The sequence below is a fragment of the Podarcis cretensis genome (assembly GCF_951804945.1).
Source record: "Podarcis cretensis genome assembly, chromosome: 8".
NCBI classification, from domain to species: Eukaryota; Metazoa; Chordata; class Lepidosauria; order Squamata; family Lacertidae; genus Podarcis; species Podarcis cretensis.
The window spans coordinates 86,036,143-86,048,490 of record NC_137177.1 but is presented as its reverse complement, the minus strand read 5'-3'; the positions used below and the strand labels follow the sequence as shown (position 1 = coordinate 86,048,490).

Sequence of the window (12,348 nt, the reverse complement as noted above, 5' to 3'; positions counted from 1 at the left end):
AGACCCCTTGAAATTAATGGCCCCAAGTTAAGTCGTGTCCATCCATTCCAAAATGTCTCCCCTGAGCAGGACTAGCAATGGATGCAGCCCAGTATTTTTCTATGGCAGGACACAGACTTTTTTCTTCCGCAAATAAACACAGCCTGCTCCTTGCATATTGCAGCCGTCTCTGAATCATTAACCATGCATCTTGGGTTTCGATTATCAGAGCACCAGGAAAAAAATTTGACAGCTGCCCTTTATTTCAGACTCTTAGTGGACGTTTCCCCAAGGTCATATTTGGGAGGGGGGAGGTTGAGTATTAAACCCATTTACAATTGTAGTGTAACCGTAGTCTTAACCCCACCTAAACCAGTGCCATTCAAAGGTGAAACTGAGTTAAGAGGAGCATGCAGAATGAAGGGTCCCCAAAGGCCTCTCTCACACCTGTATGCTCAGGTGCCTCTACTTTAACCAACGACAAACCAGGAACCCCCAACACCTGACAGTGCTTGATGCAAGATGGAAGAATCCCAGGAGGCAGCAAGTAAAAAAATGGCGACCTTTTCCAGACCAGCCCCGCCATGATGTCAGAACCGGGATGGTCCGTGTAGATGTCTCTGCCTTCTCTTTGGTGGAGACCTGGCCCAAACCATCTGATCCCATGGCTTAACCTGGCCAGAATGCTCTCCCACCGCCCCAAACTGTGCTCAACCCAGTGTTTGGTAACAGCAGACATCCGTCTCTACGGCAGAAGCCCCTGCCAGGAAGGAGAGGAGGACCACGGTAAGAAATGTCAACATCTCTGACAGTGGTTCGAGTCTGGCCTGGGTGGTGGTGACAGCCAGTATTAAAGTCAGATCCCTTTTCATCATTAACAAGCTGAGGCTTTCTAGGTGCAAAAGGGTGGCAAGTCTTTTCCAGGAACTGCACGGAGAGGGGGGGAACAGGAGCGGAAAAGCAACTGGCCCAGGTTTTAAAGGCAATGGGAAGATTTGAGCTGGCACAACGGCAGGCAGAGAGCAGAGTTTCCAGGAGCCGAGTGTTATCTGCAGCAGCCAAGGTCTCCATTTTTTGGCCTCTCCCAAGGTGCCCCCGCTGCCAAGGAGCCCCTCACAGCCCTCCATCCTTTTGTCCCTCCAGCCATGCCCTTCTCAGCTCCAGGACTTCCCTTCCGTACGAGTCATGGAGTCTGGAAAAGCAGCTTGGGCTGCCAGGGCCCTCTGAACTACAGGAATTGCCCGAGAGAGCCCTCCTTCGAGGAGGCAGCGGTGGGGGCTTCAGACCCCCATCAAAGCTGTCCTCCCCACAGGTCCTGGTGCTCCAGGAGTTGGCTTGGGGGTACCCCGTCGGCAGGCTGGTTGGGCCTTCGGAGTTGTACCAGAGGGCGCAGCCATTTTCTTTCGCCGGGATGCAAATCGGGACAGACAGCTTCTCCGGGAGCAAGTCCTGTGAATTCAGCGCCATTTTGTTCTTCCGGTAAAGCGGCGCCCTCCGCTGGACCCGGTGGCAGCCGGAAGAGGCCTTCTGCATTTCCTCCAGCTGTTTCTCCAGCTCCCTCACCAGCAGTCGCAGGTAGCCAAAGCTGGCGCGAGAGAGGGCCTTGACCCAGCTCTCCATGGCGGCCTGGCTCTCCGCCGCCAGGACGTAGGTGCGGGACTTGGCGCAGTCAAAGCGGATGGCGAAGGCAAACTCTTCCGTGGACTCGCACAGCTCCACGGTGCAGCCCTCCAGGATGACGACCCCCACCGGCTCCCGGCTCTCCCGGTCCTCAAAGTAGAAGAGCATGTTTCCCCTCAGCACAAACCAGCGGCGGTGGTAGGCCGTGTTCCTCTCGCCCTTCTTGTAGAGGAAGCCGGCATTGTCCGCCGGGGCGTCGCAGGTGGCGTAGAAGGCCAAGCTCCGCTCGTTCAGCTTCATGTTCGCTCGGGCCTGGAAACAAGGAGGGAAATAAGAGGGAAATAAAGGCTGAAGCTCCCCAAGGCCATAACCAACCCCTGGCAGGAACCAGGAGATCTATCAGGCCTGGAACCCAGGAGATGTCGGCTATTTTGAGCCCTCTTCTGGAAGCACAAAATGGCCGCAGCCTCCGCCCCATGTAGCTGAAGAGATTCAGGAGAGGCAAGAGGAAGGACTTTTTCACACAGCGCTTAGTTGGAACTATGAAATTTTGCTCCCACAGTATAAAGCAACGGTCACGACTGGGGTGGCTTTGAAAGGCGTGCGGGCAAATTCGTGGAACTTTTTTTTTCTATTTTATTTTTTACCAACCACCAAAACACAAACAGTGAAACCCCCCAGGTGTCGTGATACATTGGGTATACAATATTCAATAATATCCATATTCAATAATATTCAATAACATATTCAGTTTAACCATATGTACACTTCTATATACCTTAACACTCCTCCTTTCACAAGGTTTATTTAACTTTTAACATTTTAATTGCCCCAAATTGTTCAAACCTACTCAAATAATTCAGTATCTTCTCAAAACAATCCTCCTCTTTACTTAACACTACTGGTTGTAATGACTATGCGCTATTCCAGCACTGGGGAACTAACTGAATTCCCCTTGCGAGCATCACAAGTCGGGAGAAGGCTATTGATCTCGGGTCCTCGCTTGCAGGATTCCTACTGGGGCACCCAGTTGCCCACTGTGGGAACAGGATGCTGGGCTAGTTAGGTCCCCTTTGGCCTGATCCAGACACTGGGCTCTTCTGGTGTTCATTCATGCCCTCCAACACTTCTGCCCTGCCGGTGCCCAAATTTCAGGTTGAATCTCACAAACGTTGTCCCCCAGCTCAGCTTCCCCGCCAGGATTCTTCCTAAACAATTTATTGCCAAATAAGGTAATAACCTCTGGAGTTAAGGTGAGCACACAAGTTCAAAGGAAATCAGTATATCAGGCCATCCCCACATCTCAACTTACTGCCAAGAGTTGCAGCTGGTCGTTTAGGTAGCTTTCCTAACCCTGGGCTGCTCACACAGCTGAGGTCTAAGGTCTTGCAAGGGAGTTATCTTACTGCTCATGTAGCAGAGTTTCTTAATTGCAAGAATTATTGTTTTTAATTTTATGTTCAGTTTGAAACGTTCGCAGTTTTCAAAAGTTCACCTTACAATCACATACTTCAAATACAAATACATATTAGACACTCCCCCCCCCTTGTGGTTTCTTGTCCTATTTAAATTTTTAACACTGCATTTTCCACTTTGCTCCATTTTTAAAACAAAATAAAAAAATTCCTTCCAGTAGCACCTTAAAGACCAACTAAGTTAGTTCTTGGTATGAGCTTTCATGTGAAGAAGTGTGCATGCACACGAAAGCTCATACCAAGAACTAACTTAGTTGGTCTTTAAGGTGCTACTGGAAGGAATTTTTTTATTTTGTTTTGACTATGGCAGACCAACACGGCTACCTATCTGTAACTCCATTTTTAAGTTATCCTGCAATTTACCTTGAAAATAATTTTAACTGCTTACGTTAACCCTACTAATGCACTTACTTGCATACCATAATTTTTCAGATATTCAACAAATGTTCCCCACTCTTTAATTATTATTTTCCCCCTCTTGGCTTCTTATTACACCTGTTCTTAATTGCAAGATATTAGCTCCTTTGTCAGCAAGTTAAACAGGTAAAAGGTAAAGGGACCCCTGACCATTAGGTCCAGTCACGGATGACTCTGGGGTTGCGGCGCTCATCTTGCTTTATTGGCCAAGGGAGCCGGCATACAGCTTCCGGGTCATGTGGCCAGCATGACTAAGCCACTTCTGGTGAACCAGAGCAGCGCATGGAAATGCCATTTACCTTCCTGCCGGAGCGGTACCTGTTTATCTACTTTCACTTTGATGTGCTTTTGAACTGCTAGGTGGGCAGGAGCAGGGACCGAGCAACGGGAGCTCACCCCGTCGCGGGGATTCGAACCACCGACCTTCTGATCAGCAAGCCCTAGGCTCAGTGGTTTAACCCACAGCGCCACCCGTGTCCCTAAGTTAAACAGGAGATGCATAAATTAAATCTTTTTTAAAAAATGGAGCAGAACAACTTTTTAATTTGGTGCTCACACACACAAATCCTGGCAGTGAACAGCAACTTAAATGTGTTTGCTTTCAGATCACATTAGCTGAAAAAATACAGGTGAAGATTTTGAGGTTAGGTGTGTAGAACAGTGATGAGCACTTTCCCTGCAGCACCCAGCCCCTCACAAGGCCAGGGTGTGACGCCTCCAAAATCTGCACGCTTTCTCTAAACAAGCACCAGCATCTCCACATTGTCTGCTGGGCAATTGTGCATATGGCAACTTGGTGACCCGGAATGTGGATGTGACTGACAGCTGTTTCCAGGATCGAAAAAACAAACAAGAAGGAAGCTCTTCAATGCCAATTCACTTCCTCTATTCTAATCTTAGCAGTTTTTGCTAACATATTAAAAAAAAAAAAAACAGAAGGAAAGAAAGAAGGAGGAAAAGGTTTTGACTACTGAGAAAGTTGCTAATCGGGTCAAACAACTCATCCTGCCCTCCTGGTGCTGAGTAACTCTCCTGAGGATGTGCTCCCTTCCAGCCATCTCCTTCCCCATCTTGCCACTGCATCTTCTGAGGTCATTTGCTTTTAAGGAGGAATTGGGAGGGTTCTAATGTTATCTCCTGCTTGGACTACTGCAATGTGCTCTACGTGGGGCTACCTTTGAAGGTGACCTGCAATTAATCCAGAATGCGGCAGCTAGACTGGTGACTGGGAGCGGCCGCCAGGACCACATAACACTGGTCCTGAGAGATCTGCATTGGCTCCCAGTACGTTTCTGAGCACAATTCAAAGTGTTGGTGCTAACCTTTAAAGCCCTAAACGGCCTCGGTCCAGTATACCTGAAGGAGTGTCTCCACCCCCATCGTTCTGCCCGGACACTGAGGTCCAGCGCCGAGGGCCTTCTGGCAGTTCCCTCGCTGCGAGAAGCCAAGTTACAGGGAACCAGACAGAGGGCCTTCTCGGTAGTGGCACCCACCCTGTGGAACACCCTCCTTTCAGATGTGAAGGAAATAAGCAGCTATCTTCTCTTTAAAAGACATCTGAAGGCAGCCAGGTTTTGGGAAGTTTTTAATATTTAATGCTGTGTTGTTTTTAACACTCGATTGGAAGCCACCCAGAGTGGCTGGGGAAACTCAGCCAGATGGGCAGAGTATAAATAATAAATTATTATTATTATTATTATTATTATTATTATTATTATTATTATTATTATTATATGTTTACCCACTCCATTGTTTCAAAGAGGCCCTTCCTTGTTCACAGAACCTTGGAGAACATAAGAAGAGACCTGAGGCTGGATCAGGCCCAAGGGGGCCCACCTAGTCCAGCATCCTCTTCCCACAGTGGCCAACCAGATGCAAGCAGGACCTGGGTGTGAGAGCGGCACTCTTTCCTCCTGCAGCTCCAGCAACTAGGATGCAGAAGCATTTATTGTCTCCAACCATGGAGTCAGAGCTCAGCCATCAGGGCTAGGAGCCACCTGTAGCCTCGTCATGAATTTGTCCATGTGGGCATGTTCAGGGAGGCAGGAGAGGATATATTGTTTATTAATATCCTTCCTAACTTGCGATAGCAAGTTCTTTTACTTAGCAGAGTTTTACATTCCCCTTTCAAATGCACAGCGGATAGCTGGTTGCAGGCTTGTGTAAACCTCTCACTATCAGGTTCCTGGTAAGTTCCCTTATATCCCTCTTAAAAGAATAAACATGCCCCAAGCTTGTTTAAGGTATATAAAAGGAGTTTACTCATATCAGTTCACAGTGGGATCCCTGAAGGCAGGCTTAGTTAAAGATATATACATGTGAATCTATCCATAGCTGTCAACGTTTCCCTTTTTTTAAGGGAAATTCCCTTATTCCGAATAGGATTCCTCTCAAGAAAAGGGAAAAGTTGACAGCTATGGATCTATCCCATATGGGGATAATCCCAGTGTCCTCTGTTGGCTGAAAACCAACAGGGCTTTTATAGCTATAAAGCTTCTTCTTTTGACAGAGAGAGAGAGAGTGTGCTGCGTGTCTCGTCCTTTTGTTATCTGGACAGGTGAGGTCGCACCCACATTGAGTCACATGCAAAAGGAAGGATGTCCCAGCCAGGAGGAAACAGGAAGTTTTCGACTGGCTGGACCAAACATTCCCCCGCGTGTCCACTCTAGGAAAACAAGGACGAGACACGCAGCACACTGCTTCTTACGTATCACATCCCACAGTCCAAGCCTCTTCTATGTTTTCAGCTTGTTTTATTTTAACTGCGTAAGCAGTCTTGAGTCCCAAACTGGAGGAAAGGCGGGATATACTGTAAATAGCACAACACAACATGAGGTTGGAGGGCCATGTGTCAGGGATTCCTGCATTACGGTGGGTTAGATCTGGGCTGCATCAATAGGAGTATAGCATCTAGATCAAGGGAAGTAATAGTGCCACTGTATTCTGCTCTGGTAGGGACGCAGGTGGCGCTGTGGGTTAAAGCCTCAGCGCCTAGGGCTTGCCGATCGAAAGGTCGGCGGTTCGAATCCCTGCGGCGGGGTGCGCTCCCGCTGCTCGGTCCCAGCGCCTGCCAACCTAGCAGTTCGAAAGCACCTCCGGGTGCAAGTAGATAAATAGGGACCGCTTACCAGCGGGAAGGTAAACGGCGTTTCCGTGTGCGGCTCTGGCTCGCCAGAGCAGCGATGTCACGCTGGCCACGTGACCCGGAAGTGTCTCCGGACAGCGCTGGCCCCTGGCCTCTTAAGTGAGATGGGCGCACAACCCCAGAGTCTGTCAAGACTGGCCCGTACGGGCAGGGGTACCTTTACCTTTACCTTTACTATTCTGCTCTGGTCAGACCTCACCTGGAGTACTGTGTCCAGTTCTGGGCACCACAGTTCAAGAAGGACACTGACAAACTGGAATGTGTCCAGAGGAGGGCAACCAAAATGGTCAAAGGCCTGGAAACGATGCCTTATGAGGAACGGCTAAGGGAGCTGGGCATGTTTAGCCTGGAGAGGAGGAGGTTAAGGGGTGATATGATAGCCATGTTCAAATATATAAAAGGATGTCACATAGAGGAGGGAGAAAGGTTGTTTTCTGCTGCTCCAGAGAAGCGGACACGGAGCAATGGCTCCAAACTACAAGAAAGAAGATTCCACCTAAACATTAGGAAGAACTTCTTGACAGTAAGAGCTGTTCGACAGTGGAATTTGCTGCCAAGGAGTGTGGTGGAGTCTCCTTCTTTGGAGGTCTTTAAGCAGAGGCTTGACAACCATATGTCAGGAGTGCTCTGATGGTGTTTCCTGCTTGGCAGGGGGTTGGACTCGATGGCCCTTGTGGTCTCTTCCAACTCTATGATTCTATGATTCTATGATTCTAGGCCTTTCCAACTTTGCAAAGCTAAATCGAAAGCTGTCGTTTTCCATGGCTCTATGTGTTGGTGATCAGAGAGCACCGCTCTGTCCCTGCCACCTCTATTATGCAAGCCCTACCTGCCTGGCATAGACAATCAAGGGTGGCAAGAGGGTTGTGCTTCTAAAGGAGGACCCTGCTGGGCTCAAGCGCACCTCCCAGAATCCATCACAGTCAGTGAGTGTTCCTGACAAGCAAGGTGGATGTAGGAAGAATCACCTGAAGCTAAGAAGTGCAGGAAACCAGAAGCTGCCCTCGAACCAGCCTTTTGGCCAATGATGCACATAACCGATGGTTGGGAATGATGGGGCTTGTAGTCCACCAACATCTGCAGGGCCACATCTGGATGTTCGCCCCACCCCAGAACAAATCCCTGCCATGCTTGGGACTAATCTTGCTCAGTCCAAGGACCAAAGCCTGAAAATGGATGCAGTCGAAGCAAAATATATATATCTATATGCTCCCTTTTCTGCAGTAACAGCACAATCTTAACCATTCCCACTCAGAGGTCAGTCCCTACCAAGTTCAACAGGGCCTACTCCCAAGAAAGTGCAATTGCAGTTTTACGCTGGCCACGTGACCCGGAAGTGTCTCCGGACAGCGCTGGCCCCTGGCCTCTTAAGTGAGATGGGCGCACAACCCCAGAGTCTGTCAAGACTGGCCCGTACGCGGGCAGGGGTACCTTTACCTTTATATGGTAATATTAGCCAATTGAATTATGGCATCATTAAGAAGCTATTTTATCAATTTATCGCTTTTATAAAAGTATATACACCCTCCCCCACCGCCGTAAGATATTGACTCGATTCCTCCCTTTTCTTCTTTCTCCCATTGTTAAGTCCATCTCCTTCCATAGTCACTACCTTTGACAGAAAAAAGAATTGCTGATTTACCTGGGGCAGATGTTATTTTAGATGTGAAAAGAAGGTATTTACTTATTTTATCCAAGTACTTAACAAAAGAACCAGGTAATAACATTCCCTCTTTGTAAGAGAAAGTCCCGTTGAACTGAGAGGGGTTTACTTACATGTAAATATCTGTCATCAAGGCTGGGAAGCTGCAAAATGGGAAGGAACTTCTTTGAAACGGGGGGGGGGGGGGAATCTGGATTTTCTTGCTGGTCACAGGAGCCTCACTTTAAACTTGGCTCTGATAAGGCAATAAGAGAAAATTTCAGTTTTCACAATGGAAAGGCAATGTTTCATCTCCATCCGGACAACCCAGGATGTAAAAGCACCAGGCATGAGGATATGCAGTCATCGGTGTGTCAAATGGTTAAGCAATGGGACCAGGCATGAATCCATCGCCAAAGCTGTGCATATTTGGGTATGTCTACCAAACGTTAAGCAATCTTAGGACAGCGGTTGTCTTTCTTAGGAGGAATCACCTTGGAAGAGATATCTGTCTCCGACTTGCACACCAGATTCCAGAGTCCCAGATTCAACTCCCAATGGCATCTCCTGGTAAAATATCTTGCCCACCAGTGTGGACTACTCTGAACTATATGGATCAACGATCTGAGTCTTCCAAAGGCAACTTCCTGTGTAGCGTATTTTTCGCTCTATAAGACGCACCAGACCACAAGGCGCACCTAGTTTTTGGAGGAGGAAAACAAGAAAAGAAATATTCTGAATCTCAGAAGCCAGAACAGCAAGAGGGATCGCTGCACAGTGAAAGCAGCAATCCCTCTTGCTGTTCTGGCTTCTGGGATAGCTGCGCAGCCTGCATTCGCTCCATAAGACGCACACACATTTCCCCTTACTTTTTAGGAGGGAAAAAGTGAGTCTTATAGAGCAAAAAATACGGTACTTGCTGGGCTGCATGATGGTGTCTGTCACACAGCAGCAGCAGACACAACTTCAGGAGAGGAATCTTCTCCCACCGTGGAAGAGAAGTCCTCTTATCTAAGATGGCACTGGTGGTCCTTTGAGAAGAGGCATTCTATCTTTTAAAAAAATTAAAATCCCATAATAAATTTATTATGAGAAGAGGCACTCTCACCCAGGAAGAAAGAGGTCCCTCAAGATGCCACCTACTGCAACAGTTGCCCTGCCCCATCGTCTCACCCCTTCAACACTGTCATTTTACTCACATGCAAACTTTTTCAATCTGTGAAAACTTGTGCAATTAATCAACTCGGTTTTCTTTTCACCGGGTGACTCTCCTAATTAACCTTTCCTCGCATGGGTACTTAATATGGACTTGTTACTCCTTAGCACCTCTTAACCAACCGCCCCACCCACCCCCCCGTTGTACTCACAGGTGAGACCCAAATCTCTCCATGCAGAGATGAAGCTAAACTGTCAAGTACCACCAGGATCCGACCGCCTAACCCCGTGACCTCCAAGCTAGCCTGCTGGTCTCCCCAGCAGTGTTGAAGTGAGACCCAGTTGCCAGCCCAGTTAGGACTGGGAGACTCCCGTCCTTTGAGAACGCAAGAAAAAGCCCTGCATGAATCAGGCCCATAGCCTATCAAGTCTAGCATCTCAAAGCCACCTTCTAGGTGCCTGTGGGAAGTCAGCGAGCAGAATTCAAGCACAACTCTCCCCTCCTCTGGTTTCCAGCCACTGACATTCAGAATCATTTCTCCCTCGGACCACAGAGCCAAATTGCCCTCTTGTCCACAAATTTTTCCTCCAAGTGCATTTCCTCTGCTCTCTGACCTCTATTTCTGGAATGATAATATTCCATGATCACGCTCCATCCTTTGAGGTTGGTGGTTAAGACCCCTGCGCCACACTGGCCTGTATCTACTAAAAATGTACAAACATTATATATTAATATCAACACTAATAATAATAATAGGGACGCAGGTGGCGCTGTGGGTTAAACCACAGAGCCTAGGACTTGCCGATCAGAAGGTCGGCGGTTTGAATCCCAGCGACGGGGTGAGCTCCTATTGCTCGGTCCCTGCTCCTGCCAACCTAGCAGTTCGAAAGCACCTCAAAGTGCACGTAGATAAATAGGTACCGCTCCGGCGGAAAGATAAACGGCGTTTCAGTGCGCTGCTCTGGTTTGCCAGAAGCGGCTTAGTCATGCTGGCCACATGACCCAGAAGCTGTATGCCGGCTCCCTTGGCCAATAAAGCGAGATGAGCGCCGCAACCCCAGAGTTGGCCATGACTGGACCTAATGGTCAGGGGTCCCTTTACCTTCTACCTAATAATAATACAGTGATACCTCAGGTTAAGTACTTAATTCGTTCTGGAGATCCGTACTTAACCTGAAACTGTTCTTAACCTGAAGCACCACTTTAGCTAATGGGGCCTCCTGCTACTGCTGCGCCGCCAGATCCCAATTTCTGTTCTTATCCTGAAGCAAAGTTCTTAACCTGAATCACTATTTCTGGGTTAGCGGAGTCTGTAACCTGAAGCGTATGTAACCTGAAGCGTATGTAACCCGAGGTACCACTGTAATAATAATAATAATAATAATAATACTTCTATTGTCCACCCTTCACCCTAAGGCCACAGGAGGGCCGGCTGCAGCTCCAAATCACAGTATTCAAAACAGTTTTAAACAGCTGGCAATCGCATATACGTGTACACGCAAGGCACCCAGACCCTGCCCATGCCCACGTGCCCCCTGCCCCAAGGTCCCCTGCGCCCCTTCCCCTCTCCTGGGGGCGTGTCACGGGAGGGAAGGGGAGCCAGGGACCCCCCCCCCGCCGCCCCAGTCGCGAAGCTTGGCCCCCGCACCTGGAGGCGGAGAAGGAGAGGCGTGCGCCCCTTGGCCAGGTGCAGAGCGCGCGCCCCGGTGGCTTCTCGCCGGACCCCTCTCCTTGCCGGGCGCAGGCTCTCCGCTCGCCAGCCGGGCAGCTCCTTTTGTCCGGCGGGGCTGGGCGCTGCGCCCTGGCCCGGCCGCCTGCGGCTCCGCCTCCGCCTCCGCCTTCTCCGGGCTGGCAAAGAGCCTCGCCGCCGCCGCCGCCGCCGCGCTCCGCTTGCCGCCCCTCGCCTTCCGCTTGCCGCCGGGGGCGCTTGGGCAGCTGCGCTCAGCATTGGGTAGGGGCGCGCAGTGGAGGTGGTGGTGGGTGGGGGCGTCGCTTGCTTCTCTCTCTCTTTCAAATGTCATGGATGAATCCGAAGCCGGAATTAAGATTGCCGGAAGAAATATCAACAACCTCAGATATGCAGATGACACAACCTTGATGGCAGAAAGTGAGGAGGAATTAAAGAAGCTTTTATTGAGGGTGAAAGAGGAGAGCGCAAAATATGGTCTGAAGCTCAACATCAAAAAAACGAAGATCATGGCCACTGGTCCCATCACCTCCTGGCAAATAGAAGGGGAAGAAATGGAGGCAGTGAGAGATTTTACTTTCTTGGGCTCCATGATCACTGCAGATGGTGACAGCAGCCACGAAATTAAAAGACGCCTGCTTCTTGGGAGAAGGGCAATGACAGGCCTAGACAGCATCTTAAAAAGTAGAGACATCACCTTGCCAACAAAGGTCCGTATAGTAAAAGCTATGGTTTTCCCAGTAGTGATGTATGGAAGCGAGAGCTGGACCATAAAGAAGGCAGATCGCCGAAGAATTGATTCCTTTGAATTATGGTGCTGGAGGAGACTCTTGAGAGTCCCATGGACTGCAAGAAGAACAAACCGATCCATTCTTAAGGAAATCAGCCCTGAGTGCTCACTGGAAGGACAGATCCTGAAGCTGAGGCTCCAATACTTTGGCCACCTCATGAGAAGAGAAGACTCCCTGGAAAAGACCCTGATGTTGGGAAAGATGGAGGGCACAAGGAGAAGGGGACGACAGAGGACGAGATGGTTGGATAGTATCTTCGAAGCTACAAACATGAGTCTGACCAAACTGCGGGAGGCAGTGGAAGACAGGAGGGCCTGGCGTGCTCTGGTCCATGGGGTCACGAAGAGTCGGACACGACTAAACGACTAAACAACAACAAATCTTTTAGATCATGAGTAAGCAAACTAAGGCCCGGGGGCCGGATCCGGCCCGTGGA

At 49.3% G+C, this 12,348-nt stretch overlaps 1 protein-coding gene across 2 annotated transcripts; it reads right to left on the bottom strand.

The window, feature by feature from the left end:
- Positions 1 to 220: 220 nt before the first annotated feature.
- On the bottom strand, positions 221 to 11,244 carry PHETA1 (PH domain containing endocytic trafficking adaptor 1). Of its 2 annotated transcripts, XM_079987599.1 has the most exons (3): positions 11,083 to 11,244; positions 8,413 to 8,534; positions 221 to 1,911 (listed from the first exon to the last, which is right to left on the bottom strand). In XM_079987599.1, exon 3 carries the CDS (start codon positions 1,897 to 1,899, stop codon positions 1,093 to 1,095), a length of 807 nt encoding a protein of 268 aa, XP_079843725.1. In that variant the 5' UTR covers positions 1,900 to 1,911; positions 8,413 to 8,534; positions 11,083 to 11,244; the 3' UTR covers positions 221 to 1,092. The 2 variants fall into 2 exon arrangements, with proteins under 2 accessions (XP_079843725.1, XP_079843724.1); XM_079987598.1 differs by lacking the exon at positions 11,083 to 11,244 and having other exon boundaries at positions 8,413 to 8,846.
- Between the last annotated feature and the right edge of the window lie 1,104 nt (positions 11,245 to 12,348).

Excerpts from the sequence above, each read along its gene's own strand:
- PHETA1 (XM_079987599.1), bottom strand. The coding sequence starts at position 1,899 with ATGAAGCTGAACGAGCGGAGCTTGGCCTTCTACGCCACCTGCGACGCC.